Consider the following 27570-nt stretch of genomic DNA (forward strand, 5'->3'; position numbering starts at 1 on the left):
TGTACGGAAGTGCAAAGTCAGCCCCCTTCCCATAAGCGTGGCTTCAGATACGACATTTCATTTCACTTCACCTCACCGCCCTCCACTGACTTGCCACGGGAGCACAGGACCAAATCCCTTCATTTCCTGGTGACACAGGTTTGTGGAATGAGCAGGCAATGAACTGTCTCTGACCCACATCTGGGGGACGACTCCTCGTGCCGAGGAAACAAGCACTGGAACTATGTGGCGAAGAGGGAGGGTCAGGGGGTGGCGGAGTTGTAGTTCTCAGATGTGGACTTTAAATTGCACTCAACTCACCGCCTTGTGGGTACAGCTGGATAATAAATAGCATGTCGGTAAAAAATTGATCGTAGAGGACCTCTGGATAATACGGTAGTAAATCTAGTGTTAAATGACTGAATGCAGCGTGAAACTGGAAAACAGGGCCCATGACACAGCGTCGCTAGACTTGGGAAGCAACATTTTAAGACCACAGTGTTCGTCCCTGCTTGATCGTAAAAGCATAGTGATAACCTGGCTATTTATTTCATGAGATAATGCCACAAAATGTCTGCCAGCGTACTAAATAGACTGTTTGTTTCTGAGTCAAGCAGACTACCTCCACAGAATTCTGTTATTTTATTTGCTCCACATACTGTATCTGCAGTGCACCAACAATGAATCTGGCCACTTGCTATGGGATAAAAAGGTAGACTGGTTCAGCAACTAGCGTAATGGTTCTTTTGAGACTGCAGCAGCAATCCTGCTGCTCCTATTGCTCAAGTGAATATGTAGTGGAAGGCCAAGCCAGGTTTTGAATGGTGTTGCACAATTAGTTGCTTAGCTGCCTCCTTGCAGTGCCTGAGTGACTGAGTATTCACAGTAGGAGAAATGAGAGGTAACTGTATATCTGAGCAGACAGACCAAACAGCAGCACTTTCAAATAATTCACAACCTACATTTTTCTTTTGAATTCAAAACTTTGTCTTACCTGCACTCAACAATCCTTCCGTCAAAACTTCTCAAGTTTCTGCACAACCAATCTGTGCGACAAGGATCCAGTCTTGGCACAAGCTGTTATGGTTAGAAGCCTTGAGAGTTTAAATCCCCTCTGGTAGTCACATGCTTGATTCCCCTTAATAGGGGAGTTGTACCAAATAATGTACTCCCCACTGCCTTGTATTTGATGTATGCAGAGTGGAAGGGGGGAGGGGGGCACTTTTAAAGTCCAATCTAAGCAGCTTTCACATGGCAGCAAGCTGTTCGCCCGGTGAGGACTGAAACCCTCTGGTGCTAACATATGGGAGAACCCTATACGCATCAGAAAATGTGCTATCCAATCCGCAAGAAATTACACAATCACCCAAATCACAGTACTCACCAGAGTACGTTCAAATGTCTGACACAACCTTCTGACACAGCCTTCAGTATCTTTGCGGGAGAACGAAGCACTCAAAAATTGTGAAGTGGTGCGCGACTTCCGTCCTTCGTCACCACCGTAACGGCCTGGTGAGAGAGTCTGTCTCAGTGCACCACGAATGTGCTGTTCCTGCAGGCAGGCAGCCTTCAAGAAGCCCAGCGAGATTGGAAGTGACTTCTCTGCGCAGACATGTAATCTGTAAGAGTGGGGCTTATCTCACGCACAGAGCTGCACGCTCTCCCACAGGGCTTTAAAAGGTGTTTGTGGCACTGGGTCTCAGTCTTTTTCCCCACTTTCACAAAGAGCGCTGCACGGGGGAGCCTTTAAATACGTGTTTTTGCGGTCGGTAAGGGGAACACAAAGACTCTGTAAAAAGTTTATGAGTAAAAGAGGGCAGGGAGAGTTGCATATCCACTTGTAGGTTACAGCGCCCTTTAAGAGAAGCACGCTGCGTTATGTCATCTTTTTGCATCTTCATGCCGGAACGTCGAACTAACACTCCAATGACATCTGGGATTTGAGAAGTTAAAGATCTTAGCTGACAACTGTGATGTCTCACAAACCATCTAGTTTCATCCTTCCAGAGTTGTGAATTTGTTTGCTGGATTCTGTGCAGGCAGGGAAGCCTCGGTGTGAGCGTATGGAGTACAGAGTAAAACCTGACTGTGTGTGTGTCCTTCACAGGCATTGGCTGAGGCAGCATGTGATCTACACTCTGGCAGGGATCCCTCATAGTAAATACCCATCTCACACACACACACACACACACACACACCCAGGGGTCCCTCATAGTAAATACCCATCTCACACCCTTTGGCTGCTCTTCCCAAATCTGTTTGGTTCTCATTAACCCACCCTCCATTTTTACATATAAGCAGCAAATATCAACATGTCTAGACTCGAAAACATACCTCCAAATCATGCAGAAAAGAGCACCACAAATAAAGGCCTCCGGCTTTTTGAGTGGAACAAGTGACGGGAAGGTAATCTCTTTCATTTCTGTTTACTTTCTGATGTCACACCTCAAACCTGTCAAGTATGCCAAGTATAGTTCTGATTACCAGCTTTCCAATTTTATGTCTGCCATACACGAGTGTCCTGACAAATCAAAACATAAAAAAAACCTGTCAGCCGAAGGAAGAAAACAAAGAAAACAAAAGAATAGATAGCTTTTCACTGTGAATCCAGGGGATTCAAATCACTTCAATGAGAGATCTAACACTGAAAGGAGACTTTATATCACTCTGCAGCAATCTAATCTCTATTTAAAGCCTGCTGTTTTTTAGAAGGGCCCTCTGCCATCAACACAGAGCCTTTCTGGGCTATCACAGTCAAAATATAAACCTCACACATGCATCTCTGTGGTGCAAAAGACTTAGACTGCCCGTGAGATGAATTTCAACTGGGTGATACTCAAGAGTTTATAGCCCAACTGATACACCCAGTGCCATGACAGATGTTATCTTCAAAGAAGGTCAGACAGTTTTTAGTGCAGGAACATGGACAGATCGTTTACCCCTTTTTTCCTTATCTTTGGCTAGTGACGATCTGCAGGGTCCACTCTCAGGGGCCCTTATCACAGTCGACCATCGTGTCATTAACATGAACCATTGTTTGGTGCAAGATCAGACAATGGTGTCACTGCACATGGATAAGAGATGACAGCCCCATTGAAGGCCGGGAGAGGAAATGGCTGTTGGTTTTTGAGAGGTTTATCTGTGTGCACAGTTTTTTTTCAAAAGGACACTGTGGAAAGCAGAGCCAAAAGGGAGACCCTTGCTGTCATCCTTTCTTGAGCATAGGTCATAGGTCATACCCGTTACCGTTACTACTCTAACCTTGCCAAAATACCAGTCTAAACAGCTCTGCACGGAGTCAACCAGCTTTAACTGTTACCAAGAAGCCCCTGCTGTTTTGTACCAGAAAAGAAACAGGCTACTTGTTAGGGGGCCCTGGTGCTTCCAAGAACCTTTTTTCCTTTGCATCACTAAATACCATGGACATCACTTGTCTCTGAACTACCACTCAACACTGGTTAGGAAGGAAGTCACTTCCCATGATTCAGTCAGAACGTATGCGGCAAGTACATGACCGAACCCAAATGCTGCAAAGCATTCTGATTTATTTTAAGGCTAAACTTGGATCGAGCTGCTTTCAGCTACAGGCCATCTAAAATTACAGAAACTTGTTTATGCACTTGAGTGTAATAAGATCCAGTGAGGCTGTGTAATGATGTAATCTCTATCAAGCCCCCCCTCCCTCTCTCCCTCTTTTACTCTCCACAGCTGGGAAATACTTGTTAATCATACTGACTTAACCTCCAGCACATACCAGCTCTCCACCTCAGGACCTATTCAGAACTTAAATATAATTTTCTCTGGAGATGGTCACTTTCTCCTAGACCCCCACTCCAACACACACACACACACACAGAGACACCAGCACACACACACATACACTTCCAATACTCATTTACACAGTAAATAAAACCCTCCCCTTCCTGCGCTCGATTACCGGAGTATGACTCACGTTATGTTTTTATCAGCATTCTACTGACTAGCGATAAACCCTCAGAACTGACGTCAGTTATCAATCAGTGTGTTATGCAGTCCCACTATGCGTCAGCGCCGCTGACAGCACTCCCGGAGAATGTAAGTTTGCTGCTCTGGGAGACATCATTTCTCAATTCCAGCCGATGACTGAGAGCCTATTCCAGGGAGGAGCACGCAGGGTGGCACCAGGATGCAAATGCAACCGACTAGAATTCCTAATGATGGAATCACTTTGTCAAGGGAGCAAATCTATGGGGCCAGTTCGTGAGTTCAATTTCCTGTGAATCATATGAATGAGGGGGGGGTCATCGGACTGGAGGAGATAAAATGAGAAAGAAAGGGAGCTCCCAATCCTGTGTTTCAGTGACGTTCATATGAATAATGAATTTTCCATGCATATGTTATAGGAAAAATGAGAAGTCAAGCAAGCTGTCACGGTCGTGTGTATATTTCTGTCCAAGGAAGTCCCAATCCATTTGTGATTCCGGCATTTATAGTCATCGGTCTCCACTTAGATTTAGACTCTTAGATTAGACTCTTTGTGTTCACAATCCACACCACTTTTGAAAGTTACAGGCAATTATAAGTGATAAATAATCAAACCACATTACTTAGAGCTAACTGTTCCACAGCCTTAACCACAAACAGCTAAGGAAAATAAAAAACTGGTTTGTGCTGGTATCACACTCTTGAGTACGCTAATGAGTAACAGTGTGGTTGCACATAAAGTGGTTGTACTTGTTATTACATTCTTTGTACAGCTGTAGTGAAGTGTAGTTCAACAACAGTAAACATCCATGACTAAACATAAACAGTAGACCTCAGTAATAGACTCTTATACTGAACACTTTCTGCATGTCAATTTGGCGCACGGAGACAGTTTCTTAATCTGTACTGTGGATGAGCTGTGACATGGTTTGTGAGGGTCATCAGTCAAAATCACAAAAGGATGATACCACGACAACCCTGTGTCATATCTTCTTCATGATTTGCCATAGTTTGCCTGCAGCTGACTAAACTAAGTGCAATTGCTGCATTGTTGGTGCTGTCTGCTGTTGTGTTTTTATTTCATTTTATCGTGACTGCATGTCTGTAGAGGTCCTCACGTCCAAGTGAGACCTCCAGTGTAAGCTTGAGACTTTTTGCTGGCTAAGTCTGCCTTGCGACACAGTCGGCTGCATCAAGATAGTGAAGCATGTCATCAGCAGTGACTGACGCCTCCCTCTTCCTCGTGGGCATTGTCTCTTGTTGCACGCACCCAGACTGTTTGTGGATGGGATTAGCTGTCAGTTATTAACATGGCCGCATAGAATTCTCCAAAAGCAGCACCCTCACACTCAATAGTGTTCCACAGTTTATACAAAGGATTAATTATGACATAATCTACACCATTTTAGTACACAGCCAACCATCTGTGTATGTCAATGAGCAGAGCACTAATTTTGGCCACAGTTGTGTTTCCTCTTTGGAGGGTAATTATGTTCTCAATTCAAGACAGATTAAGTGATGTGACATTATCTGACTGCTGTTTAAAACTTTCAGACTTCCAGGTAGAGAAGAAGAATGTGAGAAATATGTCAGAGGAATGTTCCTAATTTAAGATATCTATGCATTAAATAGCTTACGATACGTTATGAAATTCACACTAAATCACATTGCATCCAACACTGACAGCAACCTGTTTGATTCGGACAGGGCACCTTGGAAATCCACATATAACATAACATTTTGCTCTTGCTTTTAATATATAATAGGGGGGTAGAGAGGTATAGGTTTCTATCCGCAAGGGGAATGGCCAACTGAAAAAAAATCCTTTCTACCCTACCATAACGATATATTGTGCCAAAGTGCGTGGTCTACCATCCTGATTTAGACATAGCCTGAATGACGGGATCTCTGTATTTCAGCATTAGGCAACACTACAACATTTTCAGGCAGGACCCTAGCCTAGGCTAGTTATTTTTCCACCTGGCTGCGACATCAACGAATGCCAACAAAATAGCATTCCCACACAAATTTAAAAATGTCCCGACATCGCCCATTTGTCGCGGTGTGGGTATTTTCAGCTAAAACAGTTGATTTCGGGCTGAGCTGGTCAGGACAGCGTCCCGTGACCTACGTTTTCTCAGCACTGACAGGCAATAATCACTACATACCGAACAACCCTTCTCATCCCAACAATTATAATGCTGTAGTCGTAAAGTTATGTTGTGTCCTCTTGCGCCTTGCGCTTAACAACATGCAAAAGAACATCGGTTGTGACGTTCATGAAATCTCCATACCTGCCTCCAGATGCAGTGTCGAGGTGCACCATACACTTCCGTCAGCCCGCTACAGTGTTCCACTCCACTTCGCTTGTGTCCGAGGTCTTCTTCAGCATGAAATCAGCAACACTACATATTTCTTCTTCACCGTCTCTACTACAACAGCCTAAAATCTTTACAATAATAGTTCCAGAGTTCCCCTCGTCCCGTCTGTCAGCGATGTTATTTAAACGCAGCCGCTATAAAGTTATTTTCTGTGTATATAGTCTCGGATTTCGATCCAGGTAGAGGATAGCTACACTTGCCACTGAGACCTCCAGCTCTGTTAATGGTCAGGCTGGTACATACATTGTAACGGAACTGGGACACCGCAAGGCATTATGGACCGGTTTAAAGCTGCATTGCTCTCACCAATTGCAAATGCAGATAACTAGCCCGCCTCCATGCTCGGCTCAGGACAGCAGTTGGTTAAAAGTTGCGCCGACTCTCGACAGTGTTTTTCATTTAGCATGCCAAGTAAAATAATACCTTACAAAATCACGTATAAACAGCCAACTTTTAGAAATAAACTTATTTTCAAAGAATGTTTGGGAGAATCTGAGTAGCGCAAGAGTAAACGGGGTTCTTTCATTATACCGTGAAATGGCTCCATCTCCTTGCCAAAGACTGTCCCATCTTCCCTACAGAAAAGTGTCAGATCAACTATGAGGAGAGAAATAGTCTAGGCCTACTTATAATACAAACAGATTTATTTTTATTCATTTTATATTTGACTCATTTTGTTTTTTTAAACCCAGCTATTTAGAGATGACAGGGGTCTGACATGATCCAAATATCCAAAGCCTTTTGACTTCTAACTGTAGGATAGCCCACCTCCACAACTGTGATACCCAAGAATAAATCAATATTTCGTTGTGTTTTTAAATTGTAATTATATTTATGACTTAGTTATGTAAATCACTGTAATACTTATAACTTTACACTGGGCTCCGAAGGAAGGGAAATGGTCAAATAAATTGAGTGCACAATGAAACAACAAAAGTTTTTTTATATATTAATTCATTCATTTTTAATTTAAGCAACTGCAATTCACAGCAAAAGAGTCTGAAATATGCCAAGCTTTACAATAATCAGAAAAATCATTGATGAATGCTTCTACTGTCATTGAGATAAAGGCCCACAGAAGCACAACATAGTTCTTTGTGTACTGTTGTGGCAAAGTACAGGCTGTCACTTGGCAACATCTAACAAGCCGCAGACCAAGAAATCCATGGCAACGTGACCTAAGTGAAGTTTCTTTTCAACTCAACAGGGCTGTTAGAAGGAGCCTCAAGGCTCTGCAGGTGCATGTCAGATGGTTTGAAATATTTTATTTAGGCCTTCAAAAACCACGCATAGCTTTTAGACAGGCAGACCAAGAAATTACTATGCCCCTCCTTCCCAGGGCATAGCCTACTCTTCCGCGCCAGTGACTGTCAAATATAAATTAAACCAGAATTCGCAATGCATGCCTGCCACGAAATTTCTCTCTTTCTCTCTCACTCACACAAACCAGATATTTTCCAAGACTTAATCATGAAGTTATCAAGCCATGAAATGGCATTCTTTTTATAGAAGTTTAGATTCCTGCTGCCAGACAATTTCATGCTGTTTTGAGTCATTGCTTAATTAAAATTGATCTGCGGCACCCTCAGTTTAATTTTATCACACCGTCAGTGTCAGTGAAGCACATGCGCACCCAACCAAAGAATCATTCTACACTTTCAAAATAGAAAAAAAATCTGCACATCTTGTATAAAGAGTAGACCTCAGCAGTGTAAATGTAAGAGGAAGGAGTGGGTAAATGCTGAGGTACTAGTGAGAGGATAGTGTATGAGCGCCAGGCTCTGCAGATCTATAGGCAGCCTTCACGGCTGCACCACGTATTTACACCCACTGTGATGGAGCTGCAGATGCAGCCTCTCTGAGTCTGTGGGGAGAAACTAAAGTGACTTCTTTCTTTGCTGTATCATGCTGCTGTCCGTCATAATTTTGCTGTGCTGCAGTTTGCACGTCCCCAGGCTGCTTTATGAGGGCCTTAAGTAATTCAAAGGATGAGGAACTCATTACTATTTAAGTCCTCAAACATGAGGATGATGTGTCTGTCTGTCTGTTGATGGGTGATTGTCTTTGTCCTTGATTGACTGTTTGCAGGCTAAGATGGAACGAGGGACTGGTGAACACATACCTGTCACAAAGGTTTAGAAACAGAAGCATAGAATAATGGAAAATAAACTAGTGACTATAATTATGTGTCAGGTTACACATTTGCAAAATACTTTCCTAAACAACCTTAATACATAATGTTGATCAATAATGGACATTTTGAGATATTTGTACACTCATTTTATCACTAAATGAAATATCTGAAAATGCATGAGCCATATTTGATGATGATTGTATGTAGTAATTCTTAGCCTAAACAAAACAACTAGAATGAGCCAGAACAAAATTGAGGATAAACTGATGTCTTCTGCTGGTTGGACTTCTGGTGTTACGCATTAAAGTTACAAAATACTGGATTACAGCTGAGGCCTAAATAGCTGTGTGATTTCAGTCAAATCCCTTCTCATGTCCCCTTTTCCCTTAGATTACATCAAGCCTCCGTATGATGGGATTAGGCCAATGTAATCCTGCAATGTGCAATGTTGTGGAGAGATACAGCACTACTTGGGGAATTAAACCTTTTAGCATGTTAGCATGTGGTTCATCTCAAAGGACCCATCTGTTTCTCATGATGTAATGTTTCCAGGCTCCTTTCTTAAAGCCTCCATTGAGAAACCACATGGGAGAGCCACAGTGACTATATTTAAAAAACACAGAGAGGTCACATCAATACGAAACTGGACGTCAAAGGATGTCCTTGAATATGATAATATTCTCAAGAAAATAATTAACAAAAAGGACAGACTTAATGGTAATTCAATCAAACTATTAGGCAACCAAATGTTATTACTGAGCACTAGCTTTTTGGAGCAATCTGATTATGAAAGTGTAATCTTAGTTGAAAAAAAAACAAACAGTGAAAACCAGTTGAAAAACCGCTACTGAAAAAAAACGACTAACAAGATGTGTGTTTCATTGTAGTCAGATGGTAATATATATGTTTTTAGTGGAGAAGAAACCGTTCCTTCAGAACAATGTAAGAAGATGTGTAGACCATTAATGTGATGGTTGGCAACAGACTCTTTGGTGGCAGAAGAGACTTCTAAACAGAGGGCAATGTATGCTCAATATGTTTTAGATTTTGAGTTTAATGTGTTGACGTCAGATGTTTTTCATCAGTCCAGGTCTTTGACTTTCTCTTAACCAGTTTTGTAAAAAAACAGGACACATACTTGCTACATCATCATGACAAGAGTTTTGAACCAGTGTTCAAAACAGAGGCATTACTATTTTATTAAAAAAAAGGTATTTATGATGGGTGATGCAATGTGTGTGTGTGTGTGTGTGTGTGTGTGTGTGTGTGTGTGTGTGTGTGTGTGTGTGTGTGTGTGTGTGTGTGTGTGAATATTGGAGAGGACATACTCCCCATTAGGTTGTCTTCAGATCAATAATAGACTTAGACTTACTAGTGGTCAACATTAAGTAACTGTTGTTAATAAGTGTGGTGTAACATTTGAGTAACGCTGAGGTACCAGATTGTTGTTCTGTTCTTACAAATTATGTGTAACTCATTAAGATGAACTAGTTAAAAGGAATCCATTCCAAAACCAAATGGTATGCTGATCTGTTGACCTTGAACGCACCATTGAATTTAATTTGATTGTCCACAATGGTGTTTGACACATAAGCGTGCTCAGCTGAATTTTAATTGTCTATTGTGAACTTACATTACGAAACTAAAGGAATGAAGAACGAAGGAATTCATACTTGAGAGAAATGCTTTCATGCGTAAGCTGAAGTGGGTTCCAGAAGCAGACACATGTTTGCTGCTCCATTTAAGAGAGAGGAAATGTGTGTGTATGTGCGTGTATGTGTGTGGGCGTTGAGTGAAATACTCTTAGTCAGGAGAGGGAGTAAATCATTGGGCTCTTGCGCAGGCCTGGGTCGAGTGTGTTGCGCTGGGTCTCTCCTTCACTGGGTAATCAATACCAGCTCCCCTTCACCTCCTCCAAAACACATGGAGGAGCCAATAAAAAGGGAGTAGAAAAAGTGATGACCCCAACAAGATCTACTCATATTTAAACAAGCAGTCCCTGCAGAACTGCAACCACTCCCCACCAGTCGCAGTCATCTGCTCACAGTATGTGGAACACAATGAAGTTGATATGGTGTCAGTTATTTACGTGGCTGCTAAGGACACCAGCATGAAGTCAGGGACTGGTGTGGCAGAACTATGTTTCGACATACGTAATAATAGTGTCTGATGAGGGATTTATTATATTCTTTATTTACACTTTCTGAATCTCATCTACTCATTCCAAGGAATTACCAGGCTCTCCTTTCATAGACAAGGGTGCAAAACACTGGAAATACTGGTTCGACACATCAGAAGATTTCGCTGTTCTTCTCCTATAGCCATTTTCAACAAGAAACATTTACCATTTGCAAATGCGTACCATTTTCATAATACACATTTCATTTCAATTTGCTCAAATATACTATGTAAAATGTCTAAAATGCCTAAATGTTAGATTGAGCTAGATTACTTGGCAACATTATTCAATTAGGATATTCTCACATTATTGATGATACCATAATTGATATGTTAGACGATGCAGTGTTTTGAAGCAACTTCCATGGAAAGCGTCTGTGTCGGAGAACTATTTATACTTTGTGTCCAAATCTATTCCATCTCACATTCCAGAGCCAATAGCTGCAGGTGCTCTCAAGGAGATTACATTTCTCATCCTGGACATATACTGAATCAGGAAGGCTCGTTGTATGCCAAAACCTGGCAGCATTTCCACTGTCAGTGCACACAAACCAGGGTAGAGCATTCTATATCGTAGAAACACTTGATATAGCATCTGCCAAGGATGACGCAGACATACCAGACAGCTTGCTTCAGACAACCAACACAGCTGGTCAGTGTTGTCTCACTGCCTATCAAGTGGTCTAACCTGAATTCCTCAGGTCTAGAGGCCTTTTATCTCTGTGATGGCTGTCTGAAAGACAGTGTGTTCTCTCCATGTGTTTAAGGCCTGTATGTCACATGGACCACAGACTACCACACACACATATATATATATATATATATATATATGTCAGACTAAAAGCTGTATACTGCTGAAATAACAAACTATATCATGGAGCATTATCTTAGATTTAAGACAAACTGTATGTACACTGGAGCCCCAATTTTTTATTTCTAAAAAGAGTGAGAGAAGAAAAAGAGGAAGAAAGAGAAGAAAGAGAAGAAGAAGTAAAAGAACAAGAGAAGAACAAAAAGAAGAAGAGTAGAGTAGAGGAAGAGAAGGAGAAGGAGGAGAAGAAGAAGAAGAAAAGAAGAAGAAGGAGGGAGAAGATGAAACCTTTAATGCACCTTGTTTCCACACTATCCCTGCTTTCATATTGTGACATCATAATGAAATGCAGACATTCCACACATTCCTTGGCTGGCAGAGGGATGCTCTGCACCTCTGTAGCTTAAACCTTGTGAAGCTGATAAAAGCCGGCAGCTCTGTTGGGGTTCCTCACTGCAGTGCTGGGGTGAGTGCCTGTTTTATCAGTCCATGCTGGACATTATCTGCTGCTCAATCAGAACATTCCTGCATTGACAATCATTCTGACACACAAAACGAAAAACAATTCCATAATTCCATTGAGGGTTTATTCAAGGTTGCCTTGTGCTTTTGGAAAAAGACACCAAATGTTTTGTATTTCAATTGGTTATTTTGGAGGTGTTTCTGAATTACTTATCTTTCCTGGGATGAATCTTTATTTTTTTAAAGAATGCTGAGGATGGCACAGGTTAACTCAGAAAAAAAAAAAAAAGATGGAATTATTTGACCTTCCAGCCTATTCTCTGTAAAACCTATTGCCATGTGAATGTATAGGCTGCAGTGTATGTATAAAAGTCTTTTGAAATCCAAGACCTTTGTATCGCACATTCATTCCTGTGTGGTTAGATAAGATGCAGATCTCCCATTGTGGTTAAAACAGGCCAATTCAAAATCGGACACTTTGTGTCGTATTCTGTTCGTCGTTAATTGTGTGATGAAAGGACGGACAGCATGTCTGTGGCTGGTTGAGTTCAGACACTCTCTCACCACTGACCTTCTTGAGCAGGATGATGTATAGAGGGGAGGAGTGCACTAGGGCTTGGTGGGCCTCTTGGATAAGGCTCTCTCTCTCTTAAATACACACACACTCACACACACAGTCAGCCCCACCCACCCACACAGGACACTTAACAGAAAACATCTGGACATGTTGGGCCTGGAAGACTACTGATAAAATACCTGAAACAAAGACATATAAATTATGTTGAGTGACACTCAAGAGGGTGGAGAAATAGTCAAGCACTGGCATTAATCTTGACAAACAAAGCATGTGCATTTTTTCGTCAAGTATTACTACCTGGCAGCTGCCATGCTGTTGAGCAAGGTTTTTAATCAGTCCAATTTACTGTATACAAAACCAGACTTCATCAGAACTTTGCAAAAAATCAGGATGGAAGATGTGCTTTTTAAATGTGATATTATTATTATTATCATATACTGATACTTCTAAATAAATGCTAGATTGTGCAAAATGTGCATTACTACTCTAAGCTTCCAAGCCAAACACATAGCTCTGTTATCTGAGAATTAAATGTTCCACTTCCAACAATGTCCATGGTGTTCCATGGAATGCTGTTTGTTTTGTTTGTTTTGTAGTTTAATGTTCCGATATTTGTACCTTGATATAAAGATTGCTTGGTTGTATGCAATTAAATTTTTACCTGCTAGCCTATATGCTTGCTAGACTCACCCAGGCACAGCTATTAACTCACATGGTCTGGCATTCTGGTATTTGTGTTTTGTTGTTTTTTTACTAATAATAATCCCAGAGCCCCTGGCTCTGTCTACCCTATCTGTCCTGCATCATGTCTCCTCACTGTCACATCACGCCACAATAAAAGTCATAACGTTTGACATTTCAGTGTTCCTTTTGCTACAATTCATAATTGATTCCAGATTAGCTTTCACCATCTGCTTCTTACTGAAACACTTGAATCACTTAGCTACTTTGTCCATCTCCCTTCTCCATTTCATTGGGAAAAAATATTTCATTGTGTTGTCACTGTTGACTGATTGTGTTTTCTGACAGAAAAAAAGGTGATTTTTTTTGTTTCATTTTTGACCCCTCTCACTGCTCTTTCATCTTACAGATTGAATTTTCAAGCTATTATTCAGGTAACATGACAGTTATAGAAAGATCGCCGATTCACTTCTCACTCTCAATCTCTCATTCACACCAACACATACGCACATTTATACAAGACACCTCAGTGAGACAATGCTATTTTTTTTATTTTTTTTATAAAGGTTTTTTCTGTCTTAGGTTTAAATGTTGAATTCCTCATAGGACATTTTATGGTTGGCACCATAGCTTGCAGTTCTGTTCTGAAGCCAATGCTACCCTCTGTTGTTATGTACATGACACTACATGTAAAAAATGAATTGTTGGTCACAGTCGAACAGGGCACGTAGCTGCAGTAACACCACCACCACTTTTTTGTTAGCATAATCTTAAATACTTATGGTAGCTGTACTATCACTCTCTCTAACACATTCCTCTTGGCCAGAATGCAACATAATTTTGAGAAGATTAAGAAATACTTACACAATTAAGTTGAACCTTGAACCTCGACTAGAACTTTTGAATTCAGAGGTTACCCAGTAACTATTGCTCCACAGGGTTTATACTTAAGGTTAGACTCTGATGTATATTTTCTACTGCTGTATGCATGCCATTGAATTACTTTTTTATGTTTCTGTGTCACCATATAAGAGGATAATTCTGTTTTACCTGAATTCATTTTAGTAGTCAGTCCGTTTTCTTTTCTCCACTAATCCCTTTTTGCACTTTTACTGAAAAGCACCTTTTCAGTGTAATGCATTAGAGCAAGACCCTAACTGGTCTTCTTCTGGACTGTTCAGGGTATGTTTGAGGAGGCAGCAGAGCTATGCAGGAACAAAGATCTTTCACAGATATGGCTGTTCCTCTAACAACCAGGTCAGAAATAGAAATAATGTGTGATACTCACGTTTCCATTTGTGCACTGTGGGCTTTATTATAAGAACATTCATTCTCGAACAGAATTAACTGATGACCACAAATTGCGTTGATTATGTCTTATATTATTACCTTGAAATGTAGTATTTATTCTGGAAAACTGGATAAGCAGACTAACTAAAGACAAACATCTGACCTGGTTCTGTCTTTCTAGCTTGGGTCATATGAGGAGACCACCCCCAGACACCCATGCAAGAAGTATGCCTGTATATTAAAAGCACTTCTTTCATAATATTATGTTAGAGTAATCTGAGAAATCTGAGTTTTCTTCAAAATTATAGTTATCTTAGTTTACGTAATACTATATTTTAGCTCAGTCTTCATGTTTATGATCCTGAATTGCTTTGCTCTTGCATGCCTTCTCCCTTGCAGGTCATTCCAGAATACTGGCACTGACAGCCCCTAGCATTACCATGAGGGAAACCTCCATCATAGATATCTGGGACATTTTTTACAACAAGCACAATGAGAGGAGTTCTCCCGTCATGAGTGAGAAGACAAGGAGGCCAGCGACTGCCAAACAACATATCCGTGAATACTCCAGGCAAGGCTCCGGGCAGAGTCTTGGTTAGGGTCAGCTTAACTGTACAATTATGGTTGGGCTCATGTTAACAGTCCTCTAAACTTACAACAAAAGGAGTATAAGCAATCAAATTCAAAATCTACTGACCTGACATTTCTGCATTGTAACCTCATATCACCCTTAGCTAAAGAGGGGCATAATCACACTTTCTTACACATTGTTTCACAAGTTTCAATCCACTAGAGTTATTCTTTAGAGAAGTTTTTCATAGTTAATCTACCGGTATGCCAATTATTTGATATATCTTAGATTTATGCTGATCGATATGCTATACACAGACTGCACAGACCTGCATTTTGAATGAGTATACGTGTGTATGTTTGCACACTCTGCATAGTGGCAATGATGGACAAGCCTAAAGAGAACTTTTTTAAAGTCCCTTGCGAGAATATATATACAGTATAATATGATGTATTACATTTTCTGCAGTATGACGGGTCATGTGAAGATTATGGAGGTCCAGGCTCAGGGCCATTTTGTGAGGCTTGGGAACTGCTCCCAGATAGAGCAGGACATCAGCGGGTATTACCTGCAGCAGAGCATTAAGGGACAACCTGTCAGCTGCTTCCTCTTCCCACCGAGAACATACATTCAACCGGGAGCTTCAATCACTGTGAGTCACTGGTGCGAACGACCCACAGTTTGTCTTCCCTGCCAGCTGTAAAGATGTTTTTTCTCATATGTTTGGCCAGTCAGATCTGTGTAGCAAATGTCTAGCAAATGTAAAGAGAAACACCCAAGACCCTTTGAAGACCCAGTTATTTAAGAACATGGGCAGCAGCAATGAAACATCAAGTCATTTTGCATTTCCTTTTCTTATAAGTGATAAGTTATACAACAGTCTCATAAAGACCACAGGATTGTGCAAATGTTCTCTGGCATTATTTCAGTGGGTGGAATATTGTTCTTTTCAGTTTTGCAACTTCTACCACAGTGAAAAACTATAGTTATCTCACCAAAGCATCTGAATGAAAGCATCTCTTCCTTCATTTTATTTTCTTCATTTCTTCATTAAGGTTTGGTCAGAATATTGCAGACCTTTATATTCTTTTAAGGATTATGTGTGGTCTGGAGTAATTGGATCAACCCCTGAATACACCACTGTTTTGTGTATGACGAATGGTCAAGTGAGCATAAATTCTCCATAACATGCCCCCCCCCCCCCCCCCCCCCCCACACACACACACACACAAATACATACACTTTTTTTATGTCTTGGTTTTAAGCGTTTTGTGAACTTAGAAAAGCGCTATACAAATGTGATGTATTATTATTATTATTATTATTATTATCGCCTAAAACTATGTGTATGTTTGTTGAGTGGCTAGGCAGTGGCATGGTACACCCCAGCCAAGCGCTCCATGTTCAGGACATACCAAGCTTGGGAGGACCCTGAGAAAAAAAAACAGTCCAAGGCTGGGTGGTCTCTATCAAGAGGAGATAGTGGGAGGGTCACACACCAAGACATAGTAAAGCAAGAACCTTATCCAAGACACCCAGACCCGGCACCCTTCATTCCTCTGCGACGGTGAATAAGGCATTGCAATCTCGCATCGAAAATGGCCTGAATCATGGATAGAATTGGTCTCATTCAAGCGTCTCATTCAAGTGGTGCTTTGACATGTGCTTGACAGGGAAAAAGATGTGATAAGAGTGTCTCAAAGCCCATGGACACAAAGCCCCGGCTCCATTTCTCACCCTAACTGCGCCAGAGACTGGCCCCAGGCACATACCACAACAAATACCAACATAAGGACAAAGACACTCACCAAAAACACAGTCTGCACCTTTCTTACAAATTCACCTACATTTATTGTTGGTGTATTAGTTGGCACTTTTATTTGAAACACTGCAATATTATTAATGTTGATGTATGTCGATTTATTCAATAGTTATTTTTTTATATTAGTTGTTGTATGCATGTTTTCCTTTGCTTTTTTGGTTTGCAGTCCGTGAAGAATAAAGATTATTGATGTAAGGAGTTATAACTATTCTAACGGTTATATTTTCATGATGTAGAAAAGAAACATCCACAAAACGAGACTATCAGATAAGGAACAGGCAGAGAAGGCGTAGGGGTACGTATGATATACTGTGGATTCCTTCACTTACATACTCATCCTCTTTTTTCCACATAACAGTCATACATCAACACGCCTGACATCAACATTCCTAAATTCACGTAATGTTGTGAAAGTAAATGCAACTTATGTAAGTTAGCTTCTTGGTTTCCATTACACAGCTGTCGGTCACTGTGATTGGCTTTAACTCCTTCAGCAATACAGTGACAAAAGTCTTTGTGTTATAATATTTTACACAATAATCTGGATCTTACAAATTAACATTCAATTTCATATAGGGAACTTTGCACTATGAATCTGAACATGACACGTTTCTGTTATTGTTGATCATTTGTGACTTGTTATTTTAAAACTACTGAGACTGTTCTTTTCTCTTAGGTATGCAGAGAAGGGGTAGCTGGACCGACAGGGCACCTAGCCTCCAGCAGTGGTGCAACCTTAAACCTTTGAGCCACGTAAACAGCAATTCAGTTAGATTACTCTCCCATATCTAACAATAAAGATCCACGTGTATTGAATTGATTGGATGTAATGATATTTATTAGAGCATTTGGACTGATTAATAAAAGAATAGACCACCCCTCTGAATAAGTCGGACTGAATGTTGTGTTCATCAATAAATGGCAAGATGCCAAAGATCAGTCTGCGTCCTGCTTCCTTTGCTACACTGATGTCAGGAGTTATAACTATTTTAACTGTTATATTGTATATATACATTCATATTGAATGTATAATAATTATTGATGTAAGGAGTTATAACCATTTGTAACGGTTATATTTTCATGATGTAGAAAAGAAACAAAGAATGGAGGAGACTGGATGGAGGAGACTGCAGCAGGGTGGAGCACGGCCAAAGGGCATTATTCTGAGAGTCTTAACAAGACTAGACCTGGTCGTGTCCCCACCCCGAACCCGTCAGGATGGAGCGACAGATAGCGCCAGCGTTCCCCACCCTTGACAACAACAGGGGAGTGAGTCTCTCCAGCACTGTGCCAGGACCCGGGGGCCCCTCCGCCGCCACTATGGCAGGATCCAGGGACCCCACTATCGCCACGCCAGGATCAGGGGCCGGATATGCTGGAACCCATGCAGGGAGCTGCAGGACCAGCCCTGCTTCTTCTGCCAGCCAGCCAGGTGTTGAATCGCAACAATGGAGGCACCGCGCCAGAGCAACCGACAAGCGCAACTGGCAGCGAGCTTCAATGGCTGGTCATCTGAGGAGACAGGGGTGAAGGTAACGCTCGCCTTGGAGGGAAAAGTGCTTCAAGTATTGGTGGACCTGCAGACGGCGGAGCAGACAAGTTGGCCAGCCATTGAGAGGGCAGTCCAGCGCTGGTTTGGCTGACAGGTGTTTGCTGACGACGCCCACGGCAAGCAGCCGGAATGAAAGAAAGAGCCTGGGCACCTACGCTGCTGATCTCTGCCTGTATGCTCAAGGGGGCTACTCCACCTTCAGCGACAGTCAATAAGAAGAGCTCGTGCTCCAGGCTTTCGTCCGGGCTTGCAGCCAGAGCAGCTGTGGGAGCACATCGCTTCAGTGCTCCCAGGTCCCTGGTGGCAGCCCTGGACGAGTCCGAGCTAGTAGAGCAGGCCATTATATATTATCAAGCTGGTCCCCAGGCTTGAAACATTGTGTGTGCCGAGCCAACCTAGAATAGAGCAAGAAGGAGGAAGAGGAAACTCGTCAGGCCACGCCTACAGCTCCCAAGTGGCAAAAGTGGAGAGTGGCAGGGCAGGCTGAGGGGTGATACCAATGTAGGGAACCAGGACACGTTGCACGCCATTGCCCAGCACCAGCGCCTCGCAACCTAGCACCTCAGCCACAGCTGGCCGAGTCCATGGACTTTCCGTTGACTGTTACTTGGAGGGTACCTGCTACCGAGCAGTGGTGGATACTGGGTCCACCATCTCTGTAGTCCACCCTGGAATGCTGCCCGGGACCGAAGAACCGAGACTACAGGGTAGGCCAGCTACCAAGCTTCGCATCGCCATCATCACCAACAGCACAGGGGCCTGCCACACGGTGACTGCCAAGTCTGGAGCTCACCTCATAGATACCGGCCACTCCAGAGAAGCCTCTGTCGGTCAACGATGGGTGGAAGAATCTAAGATCCGCTTACCGGAAGTAATTCCAAATTCCAAAATGTCTGTTCTGATTGGCTAATTGGCTTTTGATTGGCTAATACCAGGACCTTTACTTTTTCGTAGAGCTAAGATGTCGATTGCCTGACTTTTAAACAATCGTCTGACTGAATGTTGTGTTCCTGCTTCCTTCACTACCATTATATAGCATTGATGGTGAGGTGATTCCTTCTATTGTAGAAAAACCTGCAAAGAGTTTAGGCAGGTGGAACAATTCCATACTGCGTGACCAAAGACAGGTTTCAGAGCTTAGAGAATTAATTGTTAAGGCTATCGGTATTATTGATATATATAAGACCTTGCCTAATAATCTGGAATTGTGGTGCTTGCAATTTGGGCTTTTGCCACTTGTAAGGTGGCCTTTGACTGTGTATGAAGTTGCTATTTCAGAAATTTGAAAGTCGTGAATAAGGCAGTTAGGAAATGGCTAACTGCCAGCCAATTAGGAAATATCTAACTATATTGTCTAAATACTGTAGCTTTGCATGGGAAAGGAATTGTGGAGTTACCAATGACCAACTTGGTGGAAGAGTTCAAATGTGCTAAGCCTGGAGATTACTTTGTCACAGTCTAAAGGATCCAGTAGTCAAAACCACTACTCCAACAATAAAAACAGGGAAGTAACGGAATCCATGAGAAGCATTTCAACATGCACAAGGTGCATTACAGCTTAGAGATATCATTGGACAGGTGCAGATTGGAAGAGTAGGGTTTGGGATTGATGACAGCTGAAAAGTATGGGGTAAGGCTACATTGCCGGAGTGGAGGCAGATAGTAACCAGCTTTGTTTGCGAACAACAAGAGGAAACTAGACAAGCAGCAGCGGCTTCTCAAGCGAAGCAAGGGCAATGGATGAACTGGCATGATGTGGAGATGAATAAGATCGTCTGGAGAAAACTTTGGGCTATGGATGCTAAGCCCATAAATACATTGTTGGAAACACTTATGATATCCTCCCAACATTGCAGAACAGTCAGTGGAGATGGAAACTGTAAGTTGTGTTTGGGTGTTGGCATATTAAAACATATCTTGTTTGGGTATAAAACTAGCCTGACCAGGGTCGCTACACGTAGAAGCATAATCAAGTTTTTAAATCATTTATGTGTTTGTTTGAGAATAAACAAGTTGAGGTTGAGACTCTTTGCCAGTTTACGACAGGGACAGTAGAATTTATTTTGTGCGAGGAAGGCGAAAAAATTGTCAACAGGCACGTGCAAGCAGTACTGGCAAATGGGGCAAAGTGCAGGGTTGAAGATTGCTGGCTGATGTCGGAAGACAACCTCAACATCCACATCCACAACATTGGTTTTCAAGAATAGTCACTTAAAGGAACTTTAAAGGAGGCTGCTGAAAAAAGTGAGCCAGTGGTTGTGGCTGAGGCACTCACAGACTACTTGGGGTTGTGATTGAATTAACCTGAACTAACACTATGTAAAATCTTGTCGAGGTGTATCTTGAGGTGTGTCTGTTGTCTTTTGGTAGTTGAATGTGTTCTGACCCATCATGAGTATGGGGAGGGGTGTGTCTGGGACGCCAGATACCACTGTTGAGCCTTCTGGAGGGAGGTGTCGTGGGCCTAACTCAACGAATCACTGATGAAGGTGCCTGCTTCAAAACCCCTGTGATATGCTCACAAGGGCAGCTTTGTATTTGTTCTTGTATCCTGCTGCCCAGGTTCTATGGTGGGGCAATCATGTTTAGCAGTTCTGGGCTACAGACGGCGCATGTTGTAATGTGAAGAAGGGCCTGCGGCATGTGGCGTGCCTTGTGGCGTGCCTTGTGGCTCTCACCAGCCAGATGTGTGTTATTGTTGTATCCTGCTGCTCAGGATCTATGGTTTGGCAGTTGTTACGTTGGTTAGATTCGGTTGGGTATGAGTGCATGCATGTGACAGTGAGAGGATTGGCTGCTGTGGGAAGTCCCCAACTAACAGGGAATTTAACATATTTTCCAGTGTATAACTCAAATAATATGGAAAGATTACTCTACATTCTTCAACAACCAATTCCTTCGCAGTATTTCTTCTTTCAAAATGCAAAAATAGCTTTTTTTTACAAGTTGAAAGCAATTTCTTAAGAAATCTCTAAACTTTCTTGTTTGTTATTATATGTAAATGTTATTTTGTTTTGTTTCCATTTCCAAAACATACGATAACAAACACATTTACTCAACCTTTGACTCTTAGTCATTAGATCTGATCAGATAATAGTCCCTCTTAGTCTGGAGGATGGTCACATAAATCTATTGAAGGCATCTGCATTTGAAGTAAAGCAATATAGCAACTTAATCTATAGGGATAGCGACTGTGACTTAAAAACAATTAAATTACTGACCTCTGTGTACTAATTTTATACATTCTTGTGACACTCCCCACAAACCGCTGAATGACTTCTCGCCTTCCTGGTTCCGGAAAATTTTGAACACTCCCTTTGTTTTCTGCATACCAAGTTAACTGACAGGGAATTTACAAATCAGAGCAGAGCTCTGCTCTGACGTAGTATGTGAACGACGCTGTGTGTATTTATAGATCCTATTTAAACGCCGAGGACTGAAACGGAATTCCTCAATCGTTTCCCTGCTTCTGTACGACCGGCAATTTGCTATTGTCTCTCGTACGTGTAACTGTGGCAGTTTTTCTGCATGCAGCCTTGTTTTTCTGTTCTATTCACAGATTTGTGTTACAGTTGAGCTGTACAGGAGAACACTAATGAGAAATCATGAAGCTTTGAGGACTGAAATAAAACTGAACTGAACTCTTACCATAGTCAGAGTTATTGACCTAGGGTATGATAAACAAATTGCTCCACATAAGGAAGGCTGCGCATGGTCACTACACAGTCTGAGCTAAGTAAAACGCCAGCTATACGCAGAAGTATAGTGGTCTGAGCACTATAACCTATTTTGGTTAGCCTACTTCAATTTTATACAATTTTGCCCATGACAGTCGGGGTGTCAACTGATTCGTGCTCTGTTTCAACACCTTGAAGTCAGGGTAATCCCTAGCATTTTCAGTTCATATGTGGAAACATTTGGGGAACCACCGAACCGGCCCGCTTCCTTTTCAACGCTGTCTGGGTAAGTGGTCTTTCAAAATCAGCTTTCCGATTCTCAGTTTCCGCCCTGTTTTCTGTGACGGCCAACTAACCAGCCGTCAGGACAGCGTTTCACTTTTATGTCGCTGCTTTTACAGTAGTAACCTTGCAAACAGTGAAATGGTCTTTTCCCTTCAACCGAAAATGAACATTTTAACTGAAAAATGTTAGGATATCTTCCAAGGGGAGTTTGAATTAACCTGTTTTACACTGTAAAAGGAAAACTCACAAGGTAAGAAATTATGAATGTCGTATGGTGCAACAATGGAAGTAAATACGGTGTGATATGTTTTTTAGCCTATGTTTATGGTTGGTACTGAGTTTTGGAGTTTAGATTTGCTGACGAGTGAATCCTATAACACACCCAATGATTAAACATTTTTGCGCGGCCCAGCAGCAAATGTAGACATGCATGGCGATTCACTTTAGCCTACTGTAAGAAATGTTTAGAGTTACTAATGAAAAGATTCAGATATTGGGCATTTAACATGTTCTAGTGGTACATTTTTAACCGAATTGAACTGTTACCTTTAAAGCGCATATAAGATGTTTGTTTTACTTAACCTACCAGAATTCTATTATGGTCGGCATTGACTACTATGTAGCTGAACGCAGGATGTGTCCAATGAATGAGTCTTTATATTATAATATATTGAATGTGTCATTCCTCATATATCTCCAACTATAGACCAAATTGGCCGAATAATAAAGGTGTTCATTGATTTTTTATTTTTTTTAAACTGCCGACTAAATCATTTGCACAGTAGTTGATGAAGGCCTGTCAAACTCACTTGACCATTTTATTTATAACTTAATGTAAAAAAGAAAGAGCAGGGCTGTCTATGAAAAATGTAGGCCTACTGATAAATACCAACAATACAAATAATTGATTACCATGTGCCAAGTCTTCATGTGTGGCCAGAGAGAAAGTGGGAGAGAGAGAGAGAGAGTACATTTTAAAAACGTCAATTGGAAAGATCCAAGTTCTACTTCAGAAATTACCTTAGCTACTCTCAACATCAGCACCAGCTTTAACTCATTTAGGAAGTGGTAGGTACTCACGTTAAGAGGGACACCATTTTCTTTCGTTCCACAGAGGCAAATTTGGTGGACCTGAAAAAATCGTATTGATTGTTTTATTGATTTTTGAGCTGATGTGCTGTCTGGCTTGGCATATATGTCTCCTTTTTTGTCCCTTCTCCACGTTATAGCTGAGGTCATTCTTGTTCCTATGTTACTACCATATTTTAAAATTGAAATAACCTCTGGGAACAGTCCAAATTAAACATCAGGATGATTCTTAGGTGCACAGGTGCACAATGTCGGCCACATCCTCAGAGCCGGTTATGTGTTAGAGACATCTCTCTTCACCTGTCAGATCATGATGAGTGACTCATAATAGTTTTATTGAGGTCACAAGTTGCAACACAGCATCTGCCTTGAGTAGTTGTCATTTATGAAACTCCCATCAACTAAAAGAAAAGAAAAAAACATTCCAAGCTGAGGGTATTGTGGAAATACAGAGTCATTTTCTTAGGCTTGATGTCATTGATGATGGTGAAATAATGGGTTTTCAGCATGTGTACACACATATCAATGGAAAAAGGGAAAGTTTCATGTAGTACTTGTTCTGATTCATTCACAGCTTTGTAACAGTACTCTTTGGTAAACTTGTCTAGAATAGGACAATACTAAGCCGTGCTCACACAGTAATGCTTCTTGGTATGTAGTCCTGTCGCTCAACTGGTTGAAATAGGCTATAGCAGTACTCCTTGATTACCACTGGGTAGAATTTCCAGGAAGTACCAGTATTTCTGAAATACAAACTTCTGGGAATGTTATGATTTAAAAGTTGTTACAGTTCTTTAAGGAAGTTTTTACATGTTATTCTATCACAATCCTTATCTGGTAAAAAATGGTTCTTCTGGACGGAAGAGGGCTCTGAAGAACTAAAGCATTTTGCCAAAAGCGTTCCAAATGAAATCTACAAAAAATCCGACCAGAAAAGGATGACAACTTTTTTAGGTTCTTCTAATTAGGACACACCCAAATGCCATTTCTGTGACAGTGTGCTCTCTCTGTTTGGCAAGTCACTTTTAGAGTATCCTCTAAATTGAACTGGAAGGGACTTTGAAAGCTCAAAAAGCTCAATAAACATTTGTATGATTTTTATCAGTTTGGGATTCCCCCTGAAGGTCCGGGGGACAGGTATCAATTATGACTCATGTGCTTATGTTCCCCAGGTGAAGAATGACAGAGTACAAGCTGGTGGTGGTGGGGGCTGGAGGCGTGGGTAAAAGCGCTTTAACAATCCAGCTAATCCAGAACCATTTTGTCGATGAATATGACCCTACAATTGAGGTGAATGAAACACTTAAAACATTAAATGTCATTAATGGTAATAAAGCAGCTGTGTCTAGTAGCTACTAGCCATTGCTAAACCACTGCAGTATACCTAATCAAACATCTCCTGGTCTCCTCCCCTTGCAGGACTCCTACAGGAAACAGGTGGTGATTGATGGGGAGACATGTCTGCTGGACATCCTGGACACAGCAGGACAGGAGGAGTACAGTGCTATGAGGGACCAGTACATGAGGACAGGAGAGGGGTTTCTCTGTGTCTTCGCAATCAACAACAGCAAGTCATTTGAGGATATCCACCACTACAGGTAGTGTGGGCTTTGTAGATCAGGTCCTGAGTACATAACATTTCTGTTAGCCAGAACATCTGTTTATCTGTTAGCTTGAATCTGTTAGCTTGAGATATGTAATGTTCACAGTTTCAGGGAAGTTAATGCATGAAGCAGTGTAATCCTCAGTTGTTGATGACATTTGTATACTCTGCACCCAGAGAGCAGATCAAGCGAGTAAAGGACTCAGAGGATGTTCCCATGGTCCTGGTGGGTAATAAGTGTGATCTGCCATCCCGGACTGTTGACTCCAAACAGGCTCTGGACCTAGCCTGGAGCTACCGGATCCCCTTCATAGAAACATCAGCCAAAACCAGACAGGTATGAAGCAGGATGATAGACAACGAGGGAACTATTGTTCCATTTTAAATTTGAGTTATAGTACCTCAACGTTGGATTGTTCTAAATGTTGGTTTTGCTACTGCTTGTTCTTCACCAGGGTGTTGACGACGCCTTCTACACACTAGTGCGAGAAATCCGAAAGCACAAAGAGAAAATGAGCAAAGAGGGCAAGAAGAAAAAGAAGACAAAAAAGACAAAGTGCAGCATCATGTGAAGAATGGATTCTTAAAGTGAACCACCTTCACATGCACAAACACACACTAATATAGTAAGGACACTGTTGGAGACCACCAAATAAAAATGAACTCTTTTTTTTCCCTTGAAAGTGTGGCATTACTGAACTGCACACACAAAAAAAAATAACTCATCCAGTTAGTGTTCAATTGTAAAATCCCCATACCCCGGCGAACTGCTGCATCAGTTTTCCTCTTGACCTTTGACCTGCGTCTATTGGTTGATTGTGTTCAGTTGATAACCCAAACGTGTTACAGAAATGGACATGGTGCATCTCCTCTGTGTTCCCTGCTTAATGTGTGATCACTGTCCCATATTCTTCTCACAAGGAAGATTCAAGACTCTAGCACATACTGTCCACTGTCTTCTCAAACACTAATTCCCCTCACTGGAGGCTGAGCGCGGCTAATTTAAGTCTGACTTATGACATGGACATGACAGATACGTGTTGTGTGAGAGCGTTTTCTGTCAAGAACTGTAAACATTTTACAGCAATCTACTGGAATTGGAATATTATGGAATATTGTTTGATCATGTGACCCCAGTCCATGAGGTTCTGCATATGCTTCCGGTTGGAAAGGAGTGATAGGTATCCTCCCCACCATTCTGTGGATGGGATTTGAGTGCTTCATGATTCAAGCCACTGGATATGAACTTGAATGGACTGCACCAGCATTTTATTTTTATGTAGTAGTCCAGTGATTGAGGACTTTGTTTGGTTGATCCCAGAATAACACGCTAAAATCTCTTACTTTTCGTTGAGGACTTGAGAGAGTTTCACAATGACAACATTCTTTGTCTTTTTTTTTTGTTTGTTGGTTTTTGGTGTGTGGAATTGACACACAAGGCTCTTCCAGTTAACACTTGGTCGCTCACACGCAGTGAGCGGAAAGCAGAGACATTTATCGCTGCTGAGACCTCTTAATTTTTTGCTATTTGATTCCTGCAGTGCACAAGCTTTTACATTGATGATGTCATGGAGCATACTTTCTCTGTGCCGTGCCTAAACTAACAATGCTGTAAAATATCTTTACTAAAATGCAGAGGGTTGTTGTACAGTATCACATTTGTCTACTATGGTAAGCTGTTATAACCTGTTCTTAAAGAGTTTCACTGATGTTTTGATTTGTTTACGAGTGGTCCTTCTAATCCTATTTTCCTCACTAAAGTAAGAGTGTAATCTGGAGTAGACCCCAACAGCATTAGTGTATGAAACTACCAATGAACTGTCACAGTCTGAAATGCATTAATGGTTGACATTTTGTACATATTATCTCAAATGTAGTTTATAGGTTACAGATTTTTTTTTTTTTTTACAATTTTGTGTCCTAAAGAATGGTCTATTCTTTAAAAGCACCTGCACCTACATTAATTAAATTCAGTTAATTTCAGTTAAAGTGAGAATGCGAGAAGACTGGAAAACCTGATCATGTGGTTTTTTTTTTTACTTCTCTTAGTTCTCGTAGACTCCCCTTATGCGTTGTGATATGCAATATTTACATTGCTAAATTGTATTGTTTCCTATCTAATATTGGTGCCATTAATAAAACTTTGGAGCAGTTGATTATTTAAATAATGCTTTCAAGTGCATTTTTATGTTGTACAATGTGGGTCATACAGACAGTGTATTAGTATACAGTATTACACAATGCCCATTACCGTTGAAGTGCACATAACTCTGACTAGTTCCGTAAGCCTAGTGAAGTTACAGAGATATGTCCCATTTCTTTTCTCAAATAAGCCAAAGTAAAGTATATGTCAGTCTTGCACACTTTATCCATTTGGTCATTAGTTAACTGCACTGACCCACAATACATCATAGATCTTACAGGCCATCTAAGCGGCTTACCTATTGTGGACATTCACAGGCCCAACGATGGCTAACAGTAATAAAGCCACACTCAGATAGATATGCATTCTTTA

The 27570-nt window shown here is 41.4% G+C and overlaps 2 protein-coding genes and 2 long non-coding RNA genes across 9 annotated transcripts in view; 3 read left to right on the forward strand and 1 right to left on the reverse strand.

Moving 5' to 3' along the window:
- rassf8b (Ras association domain family member 8b) overlaps positions 1-6619 on the reverse strand; it is a 28815-nt gene extending 22196 nt beyond the window's left edge. Inside the window, exons 1-2 of one of the 5 annotated variants that reach the window (XM_031582574.2) lie at positions 1364-4239; positions 974-1056 (exon numbers count right to left, since the gene is read on the reverse strand). The gene's annotated coding sequence lies outside the window, so the exon portion shown is untranslated. Of the gene's footprint in view, positions 1-973; positions 4241-6236 lie in introns of those variants that run through there. The other 4 variants (XM_031582573.2, XM_031582571.2, XM_031582575.2 and 1 more) reach the window with 4 other exon arrangements.
- A 5235-nt stretch (positions 6620-11854) lies between these two features.
- LOC122133580 lies at positions 11855-15860 on the forward strand. Its single transcript, XR_006152881.1, has 4 exons — positions 11855-11912; positions 14348-14423; positions 14638-14681; positions 14856-15860. It is a non-coding gene; the product is annotated as an uncharacterized LOC122133580 (long non-coding RNA).
- Positions 15861-16025: 165 nt separating this feature from the next.
- On the forward strand, positions 16026-17649 carry LOC122133593. The gene is made up of 5 exons (XR_006152890.1): positions 16026-16193; positions 16395-16594; positions 16701-16845; positions 17086-17144; positions 17526-17649. It is a non-coding gene; the product is annotated as an uncharacterized LOC122133593 (long non-coding RNA).
- Positions 17650-21865: 4216 nt separating this feature from the next.
- On the forward strand, positions 21866-27220 carry LOC105897575 (GTPase KRas). Of its 2 annotated transcripts, none has more exons than XM_012824518.3 (5): positions 21866-22364; positions 24625-24742; positions 24872-25050; positions 25233-25392; positions 25511-27220. In XM_012824518.3, the coding sequence occupies exons 2-5, from the start codon at positions 24632-24634 to the stop codon at positions 25625-25627; spliced, it is 567 nt and encodes a 188-aa protein (XP_012679972.1). In that variant the 5' UTR covers positions 21866-22364; positions 24625-24631; the 3' UTR covers positions 25628-27220. The 2 variants fall into 2 exon arrangements, with proteins under 2 accessions (XP_012679972.1, XP_012679973.1); XM_012824519.3 differs by lacking the exon at positions 21866-22364 and adding an exon at positions 22401-22613.
- The last annotated feature ends 350 nt before the right edge of the window (positions 27221-27570 follow it).

The sequence above is a fragment of the Clupea harengus genome, chromosome 16 (genome assembly GCF_900700415.2).
Source record: "Clupea harengus chromosome 16, Ch_v2.0.2, whole genome shotgun sequence".
NCBI lineage: Eukaryota > Metazoa > Chordata > Actinopteri > Clupeiformes > Clupeidae > Clupea > Clupea harengus.

Bases quoted from the DNA above. Each gene is read 5' to 3' on its own strand.
- LOC105897575 (XM_012824518.3), top strand. From the start codon at position 24,632: ATGACAGAGTACAAGCTGGTGGTGGTGGGGGCTGGAGGCGTGGGTAAA. The intron at 24,743-24,871 runs GTGAATGAAACA...CTCCCCTTGCAG, and splicing joins AATATGACCCTACAATTGAG to GACTCCTACAGGAAACAGGT. The intron at 25,051-25,232 runs GTAGTGTGGGCT...CTCTGCACCCAG, and splicing joins GAGGATATCCACCACTACAG to AGAGCAGATCAAGCGAGTAA.